Here is an 18790-nt window from a genome sequence, read left to right as displayed (position 1 = left end):
AATTAATTAATTAATTCAATACATGCATTTCCTGTGATTTGTGATAATCCCACCCCTTTCTTTGACCCCTTAAACTACCGATGTTTATTAAACTATTGAAGGAGCTTCAAAATAAATGAATGTCCTAACTGTTCATTGTGAAGATGTTTAAGTGTAAGTATGAACGTGCTGTGTCGTCACGTCTGTATCACGTGTTCATTTCACAAAACAGGAGATGCGAAATACAGGATTAGGTATTCGACCAATGATTACGACGAAAATTTAACATAAAGTAGGAGTTATCATGTAAATGTACGAAAGAAAAAAGTTTTTAAACACCAAGCGAAAAAGAGGAATTCAGCACGTAAAAAAATAAAAATTCTTTTGTATCTGTACGCATGAAAATGAATTTGAATGTCCTAGTGAATGTGAAAACGTAATGCATTGCAAGATAAAATAACACGAATGCACCAGAAGACCACCTAATTCATTATAATGAGTCATTCATTATACACAAAATATATAGATATATAGGACCTTTGTCTCTAAGCATTACTAACTACACATCATACCGGAAGTTTACAGATGCTTGTTTAGTGAAGCACCCTATAAAGGTCAGAGGCCATAGGTCAATATTCCAAGTGTAAGATGAAATCATACTGTACCTTAGTAAATAGCTCAATGACCCGATCATCAAACTATCATGTATGTATATACTTTGTATATTTATTTTACGTCTATTAGACAATAGCTAGACCCGCCTACAACGAAGCAGACGATTTTTAGCTCCTAATGGCTCACCACCCTAAATGTTTTATATTTCCCATTTGCTCTCGTTAAGTCGATTTTGTCAAAACGATCGGTTTGTAGATGTCGTTAATTTACAGAAAAAAAATAACAAGCAAAATATGTTTATGAAACAATTTCCCCGGTTGTAGCAATATTTTGATACCGCCAGAAAGATTTTTTTTCAAGGAACACATATACCAAATATGAAAAATATACCTCTTATGAGGCAAAAGTTATGGGCCAATGTTCATTTTTTTTCAAATGTAGGTCAAAGTTCACGGTCAAGGTCACGTGGTGAAAAAGTTTGGTACGACCTGAAAGGTCTTGTGAAAAGAAATACACATGTCAAATAAGAAAGCCCTGGCTCTTACGGCGCAATATTTATAGGCAAGACAGACAGACAAACAGAGAGCACAAAAACAATATGGCCCCGATCTTTCGATCCAGGGACATAAAAAGTAAAAACAATGTCAATTCAAAGTCAAGCACAATGTCTGGGTTACATACATGGGTCAAAGGTCAAACATAGCCATACACTTAACTTGAAACGCACGGAAACTTTATTGAAACGCACACCTTCCCATTGAAACAAAAACAACACGGATGATCACATTAGCGACACGCTTGGTCATGTCTGTCACACCTCATATTTCTAGAGGTTTCTTTAACAAATAAATGTAAAATCAGACCACAGTCGTCGTTAGAGTTGTTATTGTTGTTGTTGTTTCTTGACCAAACAATATTGTAAGTATGCTTTTGTGCATATAACACAATGTTTTTCAATTATACTTTGTCCAGATGAAAAGGCATTTTGGTAACAGTTAAAATTTGTGAATTTAACATAAATGGCTTAGCGACTAGACAGCGGGATGTTAAAGGGTATCGTGCGCTGACCCTCTAACTTGTGCGTATCCTGTCAAAATTTCTGAATATTTGTTAATCGTTTCACAGGTGGAAATTTTTTGAAACAGGTCACACACAGATATCTTCAGTGTTACTTTTGCATTTAATGTTCTTGTTTGTTTAGTGGCAGCAAATTGAATTCAGCAACCGGGGTCTAGAGTCTTTCCACACAGGTAACCACACATACATTCAGCAACCGGGACCTAGAGTCTTTCCACTCAGGTAACCACACACACATTCAGCAACCGGAGTCTAGAGTCTTTCCACACAGGTAACCACACACACATTCAGCAACCGGGGTCTAGAGTCTTTCCACTCAGGTAACCAGACACACATTCAGCGACCGGGGTCTAGAGTCTTTCCACACAGGTAACCACACACACATTCAGCAACCGGGGTCTAGAGTGGAGCATATGTTTTGAATTGCACTTGGTTAAATGACATCCCGAAGGATTATTCGGCTTTCGCGAATGAAATCCGCCATTGCATTCCGTAAAGATCAGAATATGTGTCACCAATTGCAACAAAATGGAGCCCGTATCAAACGATACAGTCAACTAGGGTTTCTTGGAGGCCATATATACTGAGAGGAAAAAGAAACGCAATTAACAGAAAAGTTAATACTGTAAATTAAATCCTTGACGTAAAACCTTGAAACTGTCAAAATGTGTGCATTTGAGTTAGGTCCCTATGGTACCGTATTAAAATCACTGATGCATAACTAAACTGCGCTCGCCGCTTATACAAAAGAACAAGAGACAAAAGCACGATATCTCGAACCGAGTATAAAGGATTGGTTCAAAATCTGTGTGTGCGAATCTTCAGACATGTCCGTCTTGATTTCCCACATTTTAAGCTCACTGTAAAAAATGCCACGACTGTCCGAAGTTGACAGGGGTCGTGCCATTGCACTTCTTATGCAAGTTACCCCGCAAAATCAGGTCGCTAATCAATTTGGAGTCCATCCATTGAACATTTGCCGTCTCATCCAAAGACTACATGCCACCGAAAGGGTTGCAAACCGTCCCCGAAGCAGTTGCCCTCGTGTGACGACGCGTCGGCAGGATAGGGCAATGCGACTTTCGCATCTACGCAATCCCTTTCTGACGGCCACGGAAACAGCAAGGAACACAATTGGGCGTCATCATGTTCTAATTGATCCAAAGACAGTGCGTACTCGACTGCGTGCCTTCGGTCTAAGACCGCGGCGGCCATATGTTGGACCACAGCTTAATGCGTGGCGACGTGCCAGACGAATGCAATGGCTGAACGCACATTCCGTAAGACGCTTCCCAATGTAACGTTGTAGAAGGATCCTGTTCTCAGATGAGTCCAGGTTTTCGCTTTACTGGGCAGACGGCCGACATCGTGTCTATAGACGTACCCACGAGCGCTATGCAGATGCTTGTGTGATAGAGAATGACCGCTTTGGAGGAAGATCGGTCATGGTATGGGGAGGGATTGCGCATGGTATCAAGACTCCTCTGATCGTTATTCAGGGAAATCTCACGACCGTCCGCTATAGAGATCAAGTCCTAGCGCGCACGTTGTTCCTCTAGTACAGCAGCGTCAACTGGCGTTTCAGCAGGACAACGCCCGGCCTCATGTAGCGAGGGTTTGCCGTGGTTATCTCGCAGCAAACAATGTCCCCACCCTAGACTGGCCCCCATACAGCCCAGACCTCTCCACAATAGAACATTTATGGGACGAGTTGGACAGAAGGATAAGACGTAGGCCGAATCCTCCAAACAACGTCGCTCAGTTGGCCTTGGCGCTGGATGAGTAATGGAATCGTATACCAATGAGGAGGGTTAATACCCCGATCAATTCAATGCACACAATGCTCGCGGGAGAGGAGGAGGGGGGGGGGGGCGCACACAATATTGATGGTCCAGAACGCACTTCATTTTGAGTAGGGGGTACACTTGAATCAACGTCAAATTTGAAAGGTTTACTTAACGTACACAAATGAAATTCTCGCAGATGACAGAGTGGTCAACTATCTTCCAGTTACACCATAATTACATTCTAAAACCCTTTTCGATATACCGTGGTTGACCTGGAAATTCCTAATTGCGTTTCTTTTTCCTCTCAGTATACAATATTTAGTGTGATACCTAAAGTCACTTTGATCATCAGGCCAAGACCGACAGCGGAAATAACTGGCGTAGTCTGTCTCGTGATTGTAGTCACAAACGAAAGTCGAGCACGGTCCGTGTAGGTAATGACCTGGCTGCAACATATTACTACTGTATATAACACTAGATACATATCAGGAGCCATTGATGTAGGATAAGACTAGCATAATTAATATTCTTTGCAGATGACGAAATAGCTTTTTCCGTTTGTTTTTATGATCATCCCACAGCAGGTCAAAGAAATTACTAGAAAAATGATTAAAGTTACACTTCATCTTGATTACAAATAAAACAAGCTATATATGTCTGGTTTTGTATACATATGGATTTTTACTGGTCGTATATAGTATGTGCCTGTTGGTACTTTTAAGGTTGACAAACAAAGCGGAACGCCGAGGTATGTCTGCAAAGGGTCTGTCACACCTACACGTCCTTGCATGGCGTTCAAGCGACGTTCTTGAAGTTCTCAAAAATTGACTAGGACGTGGCAAGAACGTGGGATTTTTTGCGAAAATTGGGATGCCGGTAATTAATTATGCGTGTTATATACATTGACATTTAATGCATTAATGTACTTGTACATATGTTTTTAATATTGTTTGTTTAATATTTTCATGTGTCTTATACAAACCTGGTATAAATCTCTGAGGACCTGATATGGGAAACTGAAATTGAGGAAATCGGGGGATGGGGCTAATCAGCTGACTGATCGCGAAAAGTGGGTGCTGCAGAAATTTTCCTTCTTGGAGGGGCATATCCATAGAGTACAGACATGGTCCCTTGTCAATGTAAGCATATTATTACATTATCTGTAGTTGTATTTTTAAGAACTCCATGTATATTTCATGTATATTTCAATATAACGCACTTGTAGCGTTTTCTGTATTACTCATGTTTCTCTTCTCATTTATCGTAACAGATCAGGGCAAAGATAGCTGGTGATACTGGCGGGTCTGCAGGTGATGCTGTATAATTATCCAGTGATGATGAGGGATCTGTCACTGGGACTGCTGAGACGTCTAACACCACACTTAAATGTCAAACACAGACACGTATTCTCGTCCATCCAAAGGCAAGGCTAAACTGAAGTCAAGAAGTGCTGTTGATGACGAAGATGTTCTGGTCGGTAGAATGAGTGAGAAGATCGAGTCTTCCTGCCAACTTCAGGAGAAGGTAATGGCCATGTCGAAGGTGACAGAGAGGACGACATTTGCTGACTTTCTGAAAACTGGTATGGAGAGCATCCATGCAACTCTCTGGAGAGGCTTCCAGCGTGAATGTTCCAGTTTACTGTGGCGTTACCAGGACCAGAGTGAACAGCTCAACAACTCTAATTGCCAACCTCAACCAGCACACAGCTTCCAGCAGTCCTCCTAGATGCAACCTCTGTCTTCCCAGTGTCCACAGTTTTCCCAATTGTGGCAGCTTCATCCTACTCAATGGCCTTCTGGTCCAATACCAGGAAGTGTGTGGCAGTCCCAGTCTAAAGAGTGGATGCAGGCTCAGACCACAAGTCAGAAGTTCTCGAATTCACAACAAGAACCAACATTTGTCCAGATGTATGCACGTTCGCGTTGTCAGTACGTCATGGACGTTTGAGGTACGTTCGTTCGAAGTTTACAACTAGTCCCTACCCCGTTCTGGCCAGAGCGCGTTCGTACCACGACTGTTTTGAACAGTTCAAAACCGTCACCGCGGCTTGGCATTCGAGGAAGTTCTTTTGCGCCCCCTTCAAGTTCCGAACAAGTACCAACAAGTCCTTAAGCCGTTCTCAACGTTCCCACCATGTTTTACCATTTTTTCTCGGTCGTAGTATGAACGCCATGCAAGGACGTGTAGGTGTGACAGGCCCTTAATGATGGCCACATAGTAAGTGAACAATTTCCTTAAAGATAATGAAATTAGTATCCGATGAAAACATATATAAGGAAGTATTAGAGAAAGGAAATTCATAATTCTAAGTAAACAATAAAACAATGGACGACTGGATAAGTGGATCAAAACATCGTGTACATATCGTTTATAAACTTCATCAGTCCGAATCATATTACGTCATCTCTCTCAATGACTTGTTTAGTTTATATCCGTTTATAAAGGAAGTCATTCCAAGGTATATTATTCGGAAATCACTCGAGAATTTCCTCAATATTTTAAATGAAATGTCTGCAAGCCCGACAACGTGCACATTTTACAAAATATAACGTGATTCATTATTCTATTATTTTTTGGTTTCCTTAGTAATTGACAATCAGTATCATATGTGCATTAATCCAATTCTTTTCTTTTACTCAAAAGAACTTAAAGTGTTTGCTCTGTCCCACTGAATCAAACGCTGCATGCAGGTTATGGCAATTATAGGGGATATAAATCCACCGGAAGAGAACGTCACCTACAACAAGCACTACACTTGTTTATATTATACAGATAAAGAAATAATAACAATGAAATATTACTTATTTATTTCGAATCTAAGATTTAATACAGTTGGAATACAAGCCATTCTCAAAAGTTCATGTTTACAAAGAAAACGCGAGTGCCAACAAGTCCCATTTCTTTGTCATGAAAACAGTTCCTTTAAAGAAAGAACGACAAGAAAATACCAACATGTCAACATTATCATAATCCAAATTCAAATTCAATAAAATAGGGCAAATTATGAACAAAAGATAGATTTTCATGGAGACGTATGAAAAAGTACAAGGAGAATAAGACCAGATGTTCCAGAGGAGTGTGCGCCTTCTGCGTCATCGACGACACCCGCCATGTAAACCTTGGTCAATCCAAGTACGTAATGTCACGTTCTCAAATGAGAACAAGGCATAAAACAACGAAACCAACAGACAAACTAAGGAACCTCCGACAAGGCCATCTTCATATCGCACAAACATAAAAAATATTTCTCAATGATGGCGACCATAAAACTTTCCCATTATTTTCATCAACCTGCATCTTTTGAAATCCTGTGTTACGAGTTTGCCCGTCAGATGACGACTTCTTGCATGGAAATCGTGATGATGGGAAAAGACTCTAGAATATCGAATCAACCACAGGTTGGAGATGCAGGGATGTTGCTATCCAGAAATGGAAAATTCACAACAGTGAAACTGAAATCATCACGTTTATCATACAGCTTGGTGGAAAGCTATCCATATTGGTTTCGTATAGGAAATGATGAAGATGAAGATGTAGAAGAGTCTGTTGTGTCCTTTATTTCAAACTCTGATGTGTATATGCAAAGGACGTTGTCAATACATGTCTTCTTATTTAAAGACATGACGTCATCAAAATATTGAAATCAAACGACTTTGCAAGGTCTTAATGACCTGTTTTGATAAAGTCTTCAATAAATTCAACTCCAATGAAAACGAAAATATCTACCCAGCAGAAGGCACAGTTCTTATAGATATGTCAATAGTCTGTTGGATAATCTTATAAATGGTATTCTGGTCATTCACCACGACTATCTATGCCAACATATATATATATATAAATCATATTTTCTCATAAGTGATGAATGTTGTAAGTATATAAATTTCAATAACACGAAATCACACTCACCAGTAACGTATAAAAGGATTTTCTAAAGGATTTCATTACTGCAACTGTTTGAAGACTGACTTCATTTCAGAGCTAAGGAACGTAAGTATCAAACTATACCATGTATACACTAAAAATCAACATCCTGACGTCACAATGAAGATCACACGTATGGGATCAAGATGACATTGGAAAGCATGTTTACAGCGGTAATTTTTAATAATAATTGATCATGTGATTAAAAACTCATTTAGTTAATATTCCATATATAATTTATATAGTTTTATGCCTATCTATAAATAGGCACAACAGTATATACATGTTTATGAGAATATACGACTTTATCAAGTAATTAATTAGAATGGAATTACCATTTTATATTCATGAATATTCTAATGGCTTAATAAGGTATATGCTATTTTCGCGTTATTTACAGTGTATAAATTCATTTGTTAAATATTATATTCAAATTAGTTTGAAAGTTAGGTATGATACAAAATAGTCTTCTTCAAAGAGTAAAATACGAATATTTCATTTTCTATCGAATGTCAAATATCCGTTTTGCTATAACGTTGAGTAAGACCCTGTGTTATTGCTATACTCTATCATACTTTGTCACATGTCAGCTATTTCATTTGTATAAGCCAATCTTCAACAAATGTCAAACATCCTATATAATATTCTCAAGTATTCATAAAATCGGAAATCCGGTTTTGTAATGTCAACAATGGGAAACTTGAACCACTACAACATATCTTTACCACAGCAAAGTAATATGTTTGCCGCTACAACTTGAGATGTTTAACACGACAAAAGAGAGATGATTTTTACCACGACAAAGGGAACCACGACAAAGGGAGATGCTTATCACAACAAAGAGAGATGCTTACGAGGAAGGGAGATGTTCACTAAAACATATCTTTACCACGACAAAATAAGATGCTTACCACAACTGGAGATTTTGATCACGACAAAGGAATATGCTTACGACGACAAAGGGATATGCTAAGACGATGCATGGAGATGTTTACCACGGCACATCTTTACCACGACAAAAGGAGATGCTTACCACAATAAAGAAGATTTTTGCTGCGGAAGATGTTTATCACAAAAGGGAGATGTTTACCACAATTGGAAATTTTACCACACCAAAGGAAGATGTTCACCACAACAAAGGGAGGTGTTTACCAAGCGAAAAGGAAATGTTTACCACGACAAAAGGAGACGCTTACCACAAAAAAGAGAAATGTTTACTAAGACAAAAGGAAGTCCGTTAGCACAAGAATGAACACTGATACTTTTCTTGTTGAATGTGTGAAAAGTAATGAACATGATTTCGAATCATGCATAATATTTTTAACAACATTACCTGCAGGTACATGAAGGTCAGTGCTTAACAGCAAAACATTTTAAAATTACAGATCTCAGCGTCATTTTACATGCGTGCCGAAATCTTCTATCAAATATACTGTATATGATAGGGTTCACAGCACAGTTAGCGAAGTAGGACCTCAGAAAGAAGCGGTAAGCAGTCCTGGCGGCGTCGTTGTTCTGTAAGCTGTCTACAAAGTCATCCTTGAGTTCTCTGAGGATGATAAGTATCAGATATGGTACAAAGTTCAAAATGAAAACCATGGATATAATAAACATCAAATACGTGGTACTTCTCGCCAGATTTTTTTTCAGTTGGTGTGTGTCACGTGAGGTTTTCCGGTTGTTTGACGGGAGCATGCTACTTATTGGAGATTTCAGGGTTGATATTTTTGAGATGGAACTATTATTTGTATCTGATAGAGTTCGTTTTTTGGCGAGAGAATCCTTTTGCACAGCTTGACTTTTCACAAGACTTTTTGGCGTGTTTCCAATCGTTTCCCCTGTCTCAACTTCATAAACAGCATTGCCCTCTTTACTTCCAGAATCATTTTTGCTCTGCAGATCTTGTTCTAAATCAACATTTCCCGACAGACATGGCTCCCTGTCAATGGCCAGAACGATTTCCGGTATATTTTGTTCACTGTCAAGTGTCCGAACGATTTCCGACATACTTTGTTCTCTGTCAAGTGTCCGAACAAGTGGGTCCGAAGATTTACTGTGAGTAAGCGTTACATTTTTTAAAGAAGAGTCATTGTCTCGCGGAATTGGTAAATTTCTAGTTCTGTGTACAGGATTGTCAATGGACGAACCCACTGAGAGACCATCTTGTGACCTCATCTCCGAAACACGCCTCTTCACTGCATTTTGGACATCACTGTGCGTATCCAAGACAACTGAAGAGTTCTTCCTTTGTTCTTGGCGTCTTGCGAAGAACCGGACATTTCTGCCGATGATAGTATATAGCGTAACAAGTGTCACCGCCGACACGAGGAACAAAAGCAGTGTGATGACGTTGTTGATGAGGGGAATGGAAGATTCGGACCAAGCATCACTAACAGAACATTCAGTACCGTTGTACACAAAAGACTCGAACACGACCTCTCTGGTTCGAACACCGTAAAGAAAAATGTTAGGTATTGAAAATACAATGCCAAATATCAACGAACACACACTTAAAATTTTTGCGATTTTGTTTGATATTTGCCATTTCAGAGGTTTACATATTTTACGATATCTGTCGATAGCTATCAAAATTAATATTGTAGACGCTGCAACGGTCCCCGCTGAGTTTACAAACCGAGATATTCCACAAGCAATAGGGTTATCAAACTCGTACTGGTTCAGGACTGTTAGAATCTCAATCGGTACTGCGACTACACAGGTCATAAGGTCAACGGTTGACAGAAAGCAGATGAAACAGCGTGAGTTGGAATTTGTGTAAACTTTTGTGTAAATGTAAAGAACGATGGAGTTCCCGATCAGTCCCACCAGGGACAAAATCGATAAATAAACGGACAACGGAAATTGGCGAAAAGCCTCGGCCGCATTTATTTCCGAAAGTGTAGCCATGGATACCTTAATTCTTTATTATCCTTAATGTGTCCACCTCACTCCAAGAATATCGCTGATTAAAATTTGTTGTTTTTGTTGTCGTCGTCGTTTTTGCTGCTGTGTTGTTGTTGCTGCTTTAGTTGTTGTTGTTGTTGTTGGTTGTTATTGTTGTTTCTGCTTCCGTGGTTTTTGTTGTCGTCGTTGGCGTTGTTACATTATTCTTTATCTTTGATTTCTTTCATGGTTCGCTGTATTTATGAATTTGTTAACGTTCCTCCTTGTTGATGACTTCAGTGAGATGTCTGTGAAGTAAGATGGTTCATACTCTGGAAAGAGAGAAAACAGTGAAAATAATAAGAATGGGTGATTCTGATGGACATAAAAAATAGAGAATCTATATCAGTATTTACTCGACGTTAGTAATAATGCTTTTAATAGCATAATTTTAATAATTCAAGGTAATGTTATTTCATTTTGTGTTGTTGTTTGTTGGTAGTGTTGCTGTGTTGTTGTTTATTGTTGGTGGTGCTGTTCTGTTGTTGTTTATTGTTGGTGGTGTTGCTGTGTTGTTTATTGTTGGTGCTGTGTTGTTGTTTATTGTTGGTGCTGCTGTGTTGTTGTTTATTGTTGGTAGTGTTGCTGTGCTGTTGTTTATTGTTGTTGGTGCTGCTGCGTTGTTATTGTTGGTGGTGTTGTGTTGTTGTTTATTGTTGGTGGTGCTGCTGTGTTGTTGTTTATTGTTGTTGGTGCTGCTGTGTTGTTGTTTATTGTTGGTGGTGCTGCTGTGTTGTTGTTTATTGTTGGTGGTGCTGTTCTGTTGTTGTTTATTGTTGGTGGTGTTGCTGTGTTGTTTATTGTTGGTGCTGTGTTGTTGTTTATTGTTGGTGCTGCTGTGTTGTTGTTTATTGTTGGTAGTGTTGCTGTGCTGTTGTTTATTGTTGTTGGTGCTGCTGCGTTGTTATTGTTGGTGGTGTTGTGTTGTTGTTTATTGTTGGTGGTGCTGCTGTGTTGTTGTTTATTGTTGTTGGTGCTGCTGTGTTGTTGTTTATTGTTGGTGGTGCTGCTGTGTTGTTGTTTATTGTTGGTGGTGCTGTGTTGTTGTTTATTGTTGGTGGTGCTGCTGTGTTGTTGTTTATTGTTGGTGCTGCTGTGCTGTTGTTTATTGTTGGTGGTGCTGCTATGATGTTGTTTATTGTTGGTGCTGCTGTGTTGTTGTTTATTGTTGTTGGTGCTGTGCTGTTGTTTATTGTTGGTGGTGCTGCTGTGATGTTGTTTATTGTTGGCGGTGCTGCTGTGTTGTTGTTTATTGTTGGTGGTGCTGTATTTTGTTTATTGTTGGTGGTGCTGTATTTTGTTTATTGTTGGTGGTGCTGTGTTGTTGTTTATTGTTGGTGCTGCTGTGTTGTTGTTTATTGTTGGTGGGGCTGTGTTGATGTTTATTGTTGGTGATGCTGCTGTGTTGTTTATTGTTGGTGGTGTTGTGTTGTTGTTTATTGCTGTTGTTGCTGCTGTGTTGTTGTTTATTGTTGTTGGTGCTGTGCTGTTGTTTATTGTTGGTGGTGCTGCTGTGATGTTGTTTATTGTTGGCGGTGCTGCTGTGTTGTTGTTTATTGTTGGTGGTGCTGTATTTTGTTTATTGTTGGTGGTGCTGTATTTTGTTTATTGTTGGTGGTGCTGTGTTGTTGTTTATTGTTGGTGGTGCCGCTGTGTTGTTGTTTATTGTTGGTGGGGCTGTGTTGATGTTTATTGTTGGTGATGCTGCTGTGTTGTTTATTGTTGGTAGTGCTGTGTTGTTTATTGTTGGTGGTGCTGTGTTGTTGTTTATTGCTGTTGGTGCTGCTGTGTTGTTGTTTATTGTTGTTGGTGCTGTGCTGTTGTTTATTGTTGGTGGTGATGTGTTGTTGTGTTGTTGTTTATTGTTGGTGGTGCTGCTGTGTTGTTGTTTATTGTTATTGGTGCTGCTGTGTTGTTGTTTATTGTTGTTGGTGCTGTGCTGTTGTTTATTGTTGGTGGTGTTGTGTTGTTGTTTATTGTTGGTGCTGCTGTGTTGTTGTTTATTGTTGGTGGTGCTGCTGTGTTGTTGATGTTCATGTTGGTATTAAGCAAACAGCACTCATAAGTATAGTTTTCGTCCTGTTTAATCATGAATGTCACATAATCATTTTAAATGACTTCTTAGTTGCGACAAACATTAATTTCTTGCTTTATTTCCTTTTAGATAAGTAAAACACCAAATTCTAGCCAACTCTCTAACGATAAACAACGTTCACTCTTCAATATATCAGTTAGTCACGAGTGTATGAACGTATAACTTTCTCGCACTTTGAGTCTGCAGCTTCCGGTATTATCACTTCACATCAAGCGATAACCGGACGCTACGCATTCCTTTTGTACTACAATGTGCACGGGGTACGTAACTTGGGCCGTGTTATTATGTTTTATAAATTTCGTTTGTTTCGGCATAACAGTTGATGCCAGCTAGTAAGCAAATCAGCGGTAGATATATATGCACGTTCTGATTCAGAAAAAGTCTTTTCAAAACAAATACTTCATGTCTGACGACTGATGGAAACACAATCCGGGTTGATATTGTGACTATAGAACTCACCAATCGATGGAATGTAACAATTACCTTTGTGTCAGGATGAAATAATATTTATGTTTTTTTTGGGTGGGGTGGGGGTTGGGGTGTGAGGTTTCTATGTTTTTTTCTTTGTATTTTTACAGTTTATACCCTTTTTTACATACAATAAAAATAGTATGGCGTAAGTGAATAAGGTTCAATTGCTTTATACAGATTTACTCGTGTTCAAAACGTAGCCAGAACGCAGTTTTTAACATGGATCAATGTTCATGCAACAGGAACAGTGGGGAAGAACTTTAAGCGCGAGAGAAAGAGTAGGGCAGCACACGAAATTCGGTCTTCCGTGTGTCCACAGGTGAATGTGTAGAAAAAGTAATGTATTTGTAGGGAAAATCGTTCCTCGTACGCGTGTTTCATATTATCTAGTTGAAGAAAATACACAAAGCTTGCCTAAATTTTTCGATTTTGTAAACGTGATTTAAATATGAAGAGATACATCAGACATCTAGATGAAATACGACATGATGTATGTATTTTCAAAGAATAGTAAGAAAAATCGATTTACTAATTGCTTTTTAAACCATTTTGTTGTTGTTCGCGTTGTCAATTGCGCCCTTGGGATGCCACCTACGGTTTCCGGTATAATATGACCACCAGTGGTTATGAAAGGGAAATGTAGGAATTGTTACTTATTTTCTGTAGCTGAATTTACATTGGAATAACAATACAAATGGTTTAAACATACATGTAGGTACAAAGATTGAAATATTCGTGATAAAAATAGTACGTGCGCATTGGATATAGATCTACTCCAGAACACAAAAGTATATAATGAAGAATATATACGAAACATCCTAGATATGAAGAATAGTTTTACATTACTTGCCTATAAAATACGGCAGTACGCACGGGAGACAGTCGAGGAAATACCGTACATTCTGCAGGCTAGTTACATATTAGATAGGTCTAATGACAAGAATTTTGTATTAAAATATTGCTGACATTTGTATTTCTGAACTGTCAGTGATTTCACGTAAAACTTTCCTTTTTGCGAGCATATGAAAATAAAAAAAGACTATCAAGAGTGTATACATTGATTCCAAGGTCAACAGGACACGGCACCTGATAATAGCTGGAATAAGTGGAAATATGCGACAGAAAATACGTTTTTATGTCTCTATCCTTTTTTATGTTAAAACTAAATGTTTTATTATAGAATTTGATTAACTGACCATGAAAGAATATCTCAATATCATATGAACTGTATCCAACATGTCCGCTTCACTTTGCAAATGAAAATGTTTAAATAAACTGGCTTAAGTAACTTACCTTCAGAAAACATACCTTTTCAGCGTTTTAAGAAGTATTTTCTTCTGAATATGCTCCAGTTTATAAGTACATGAAAGGACAACTAGAAGTCGACAATCAGTCTAAACACATCAACACCAAACAAAATTGCTGGTAAATGTCAACAGTAATGTAGAGTGAATCTGTTGCCCTATCTTCACTTACTCTGGAAAATGTCAACTGTCTAGGTCACTGGAAACGTTGCCAGTCGGTGTCATTTTCCGAAACACGCCCATGTCATGTGGATGTTAAGGCGCCTTCTTTAACGAAAAATAAATTCGTTTGTTCCATCCAGAAAATCTTTAAATATCAAGGACCCGTGACGCCAAAAAGTTTTGAGATACTGCAACAACGACAGTTGTATAAGGTTATAAGTATTAAGATGCTATGATTCACGCCCCTGATGAGGACTTCCTTTAAATGATTTCGACGGAGTTTCTAGGTTAATAATTTGCAATGATTTACGGCCTTGGTTTATTTATCAACCCAGGAACAAAATGTTATATCAATTCAATTCTGCAAAATAAGGATTTTATTTCTGTCTGATAATATTTCATGATTACGTCATCACCGTAATTACATATTTAGTTAAATGATAACGACCGTGGAGTGCCCCCAGTGCCTAACACACCGTTCAAGAATGGAGCCTACTTCAAATGATGAATGTACATCCGAGAGTGTATATGAGTGAGCTCTTATACATGGGTCTTTTACTTAAACAATAACAATTACATACTACAAATGTGTCACTTTGTCTGTCTGCTTAAGCCTCCAGTAAGCAACAAATCTGCAATGACTCTGGCGTTACAGTTTTGAAGAAGAAGCCGCCAGGAGTTGCCTTAAGTACATTTCATATTAAATGCTTGAGGGTTGACACAGATGATTATTTAAAACCGTAATATACACTCAAATTAGGTGCCGGGAATGGATGTATTTTTTTCTATTACATTTGAACTTTTGACCTTGAAAACAAGTCATGGTCATTCGACGAATTGGTTATCAATATACGTCCCACACGCTAAACTACCACTAACGTACGTTTTGTGGTTCAATATAAGTTGCCGGATGGACGTACTGTCTTCGGAAAGGCATATTGTCGTCGGATAGCCGAACAACGACCAGTTGACAACGTACCAGGCAAAACATGTACATTTATACGTGCTTTTCATAACAATTAGTCTCAAGATGAAGCTCATCAACCACTCTGTGTGTACTTATCAATACTTATACATGGCGATTAAATTTACGCAAGAATGAACGATCTTGTTATTTATTTTTGTTTAGGGAGAGCACATTAACACTGCATTTCCTTAAGATTATTCTTTCTGTCACGGTATCTTGTCAAATTGTGTTTGTACTCTTTCGACATCGTGTACTTACTTATATGCAATGGTGCCATCTGAAAGCAATAGATTAAATCCTTTTGGTGTTATGTCCAACTAGGATATCATTTAAAAATCCTATAACTGACCCCTGAGGTACTTTAGAATTGACATTAACAGGAGATGTCACCTTTTCTACAACCACTGTTTGAGTTCTACCGATAATGACTCATTTTATCCGAGGAGTTACTGATTTTGTCGTTATAAATATTGCAACTTTTATTTCTACATTAGCATAAAAAGTTGTTACAAGAACACAATATGTTACACACATTATCATACAATATTAGTCCTGAAAGAACAAGATGAGTATTCTTCAATTATCACACAGCATATAAGTCAAAACACAAATAAAGACAGACACATGCAAAGTAACACATATCCTTTCATCCTCAATCACACATACATACACGCACACACTGTCACACACACACACAACCTCACATTCATACACTATCGTACTAATATCAATAGTGGTTGCCCCGAGTGTATATAAATCAAAAACACTAACAAAGGTGGAAAGTAATGCCATGCCCATTTTGTTGTTCCTCTGTTGATGTGAGATTGATAAAACGATCGACATTAGAAGATGAAAAGAATTAAATTGGTTTCAACTTTCTTTTTGAGTTTGGTTCCCCCCATCTAACCCATTCACTCCTGAATCGATTGAAGTGATTCTCCCTATGACCTCTAGCTTTGTATTTATGGTCTATGTATGTTTCTTTTAATGTATTTTTCAGAGTTGCAATATTAAGTTCGTTTTGAAAAATCTTGATCTTCACACATGTATAGAAATATTGTTTTCTTATGAAATTTATTACGTTTTATATTTTTATATACATTTTGTGCACATTATGATAACATAAAAATTTTAAAAATGGAATAAATATTTAAACAATGTTTCTAAATTCTAAAGTAAATTTTAAACTTTCTTAAGATCTGTCCAAATTTCTTAATTTCTGCTTTTAATTACAGAAAGGATCCCTGTTTAATCTGTTTTGAATGGTGATTAATCCAGAACTGGAGCCATTGTAATTTTGTGTTCTGTGTTTCAGAAAAAAAATCTGGAGTAGATTTCGAATTGTTTTCATCAAAATATTCATCCCCCTTTTTTCATGATTTGTTGTTACTTCACATTTGATCTTATAAAAATATTTTGAAATTCTTTTGATGAATGGAATATTTATCTTTAGATAGTCGTGTTGGTTTCTTAGCTCCTTAATAGCTGTTTTGATACCTTGGTGTTGTAGGAATTTTCTTACACAACCGTATATTTGTTTGATTTCAAGAAAAAAATGTATCATCACTCTTATATCATATCATCGGTAATTATTTCTCATCTTTTATCTGAATCTTTGTAAAACACAAATTTATTAACTATCTTGATTTTTCTTTATTTTTTAATTTTTATTATTCATAACAGTAAGCCAATGTGAACTCACAATGTGCTTTCATCATCATCATGATCATCACATCATCATCTAAATTATGTAACTTTTTCCAAGAAAGAAAAAGATCTTTCGCATATTCTTCCATTTTTCATAACTCTAGAAAACATACTCTGACTCACAATTCGCAAGGATGTTTCTGTCAGTATAAATCTGAAAAATCGTGCTATTTTCCCCGTTGTTAACTACCTCCTAATCCATGTAAGCTTTAATTTATTTGCAAACTATCTTATATGAGGCATTTCGAGTCCACTCTCACGTATTCTTTTTCAAATGGTAACATCGTATTGGCTTTGTCGACTTTCCTATTCCATAGAATGCTAGGTATACAGACTGTATTTCATTCTTTTTACAGTAGTAAATGTAAATGCATTATCTGGATGTGGCTATACGTGTACAATGAAAAATCAACACGGAGAAATCAACAGCGATTTTATCAAATGTATTCTGCCAATAGGTGTTAGTAATAATCTTCAACTCCGCATCATTGTAAAAATTAGAAAAAAAAATGAGTTTAAAAGTTCTTTTACATATATTTTTTGGTGAAAATTCAATTTTGGAATTCGATAAAAAAAATCAACATGGAAATCAATGTCAAGATATGTAACTTTAGCCTGTCTCCTCTGTGATTTCCATCCAAAACATCATCGCTGTACTTTCTATTCCCTTTCCAAATCACTGATGTTTTACATTTATTTTTAGCTTTGCTTTTTTTTTCAAAATATTTCATCTCTTATTCACTCTCTTAAAGATGATTCAGCTACAGCAAGGATTGTCATCAGCATATTGAAAAAGAAAATTGGGTACTTCAACAACTTTAATCACTTTCGTCTTTTTGTTAAAATTTATTTACCAAACTTTTTTATTTTTTATTTTTAATGAAAGCAGAATGGAAGAATAAGGCACGATCGGATCCCTTTGTCGGCAACTAAGATCCGAAATTAAAGAAATTTAAAACTTTACCAAGTAACATCATAGAAAAGTCAATTACATAAACCTTGGTCGTAATTTATTTTCCAACTCAATTAGTACGTTGATTCAGCTGATACCGCCATGTTCTAGATGTACAATGTATACAGGACATTGCTTACACCAGACGTTAGACATTTTGCAATCCCTGTAAATCTAAAAGGGAAACTCTTGTACATTTTAAAAGCAATTTTTATAGTCCAGATATGTTGTCAAAGACTTTATTCGCACATTTTCTGTTACCATGGAAACAGGTAACTCCCATCACAAATTTAAGTTTTTCTGTCCCAGTGCCATGAAACCGCTCAAGATAATTGTTCAAAACCATTTACACTTATTAAACTATTGGTATCTTTTGCTATGGGGAAGTCCTCCATTTAAATACTTTTTCAGTTACCATGGAAACAGAGTAGGCCAAATCACAAAGTTCAGTCTTACTCAAAACTTTGTACATGCATCAAGCTATTACTCTAGCAGAAGTTATCCATTTCAATACTTTGTATGGAACATTGACGATAACAAATAGAGATTCAATTTTTTTGTAACGTTAGTGATATATTTTTTTGTCATGTTAAGTGATTAATTTCTCTCTCTCTCTCTCTTGGCAGTCTCGAATCTGTGTCTACGCACCAAAATCTACCTTTACAAGAAGTGAAATTTTCATAGTGTTCACATGTGGTCATGTTATGAAGAATTTCCGAGTTGGAATTGGCTGAAATGTAAGTACTTTGTTACCATGATAGTGTTGTTGCAAATTAACTGTTTACTGCTACCAGTGCCTATTTAAAA

General features: G+C 37.3%; 1 protein-coding gene across 3 annotated transcripts; it reads right to left on the bottom strand.

Annotated features, from left to right (window-relative positions):
• Window positions 1-6251: 6251 nt before the first annotated feature.
• Window positions 6252-14537, bottom strand: LOC132564219 (uncharacterized). 3 transcript variants are annotated; one of them, XM_060228892.1, is made up of 2 exons: window positions 14185-14537; window positions 6252-10597 (listed from the first exon to the last, which is right to left on the bottom strand). In XM_060228892.1, the coding sequence occupies exon 2, from the start codon at window positions 10287-10289 to the stop codon at window positions 8733-8735; it is 1557 nt and encodes a 518-aa protein (XP_060084875.1). In that variant the 5' UTR covers window positions 10290-10597; window positions 14185-14537; the 3' UTR covers window positions 6252-8732. The 3 variants fall into 3 exon arrangements, with proteins under 3 accessions (XP_060084875.1, XP_060084882.1, XP_060084890.1); XM_060228899.1 differs by having other exon boundaries at window positions 14200-14537; XM_060228907.1 differs by having other exon boundaries at window positions 14368-14537.
• Window positions 14538-18790: the final 4253 nt, after the last annotated feature.

The sequence above is a fragment of the Ylistrum balloti genome, unplaced genomic scaffold (assembly GCF_031769215.1).
Source record: "Ylistrum balloti isolate Yb309-2 unplaced genomic scaffold, AGI_CSIRO_Ybal_v1 Utg369680, whole genome shotgun sequence".
NCBI lineage: Eukaryota > Metazoa > Mollusca > Bivalvia > Pectinida > Pectinidae > Ylistrum > Ylistrum balloti.
Note: the sequence above shows the minus strand (reverse complement) of the source record. Positions and strands in the feature narration are given on the sequence as shown.

Coding starts and splice junctions, on each gene's coding strand:
- LOC132564219 (XM_060228892.1), bottom strand. CDS start 10,289: ATGGCTACACTTTCGGAAATAAATGCGGCCGAGGCTTTTCGCCAATTT.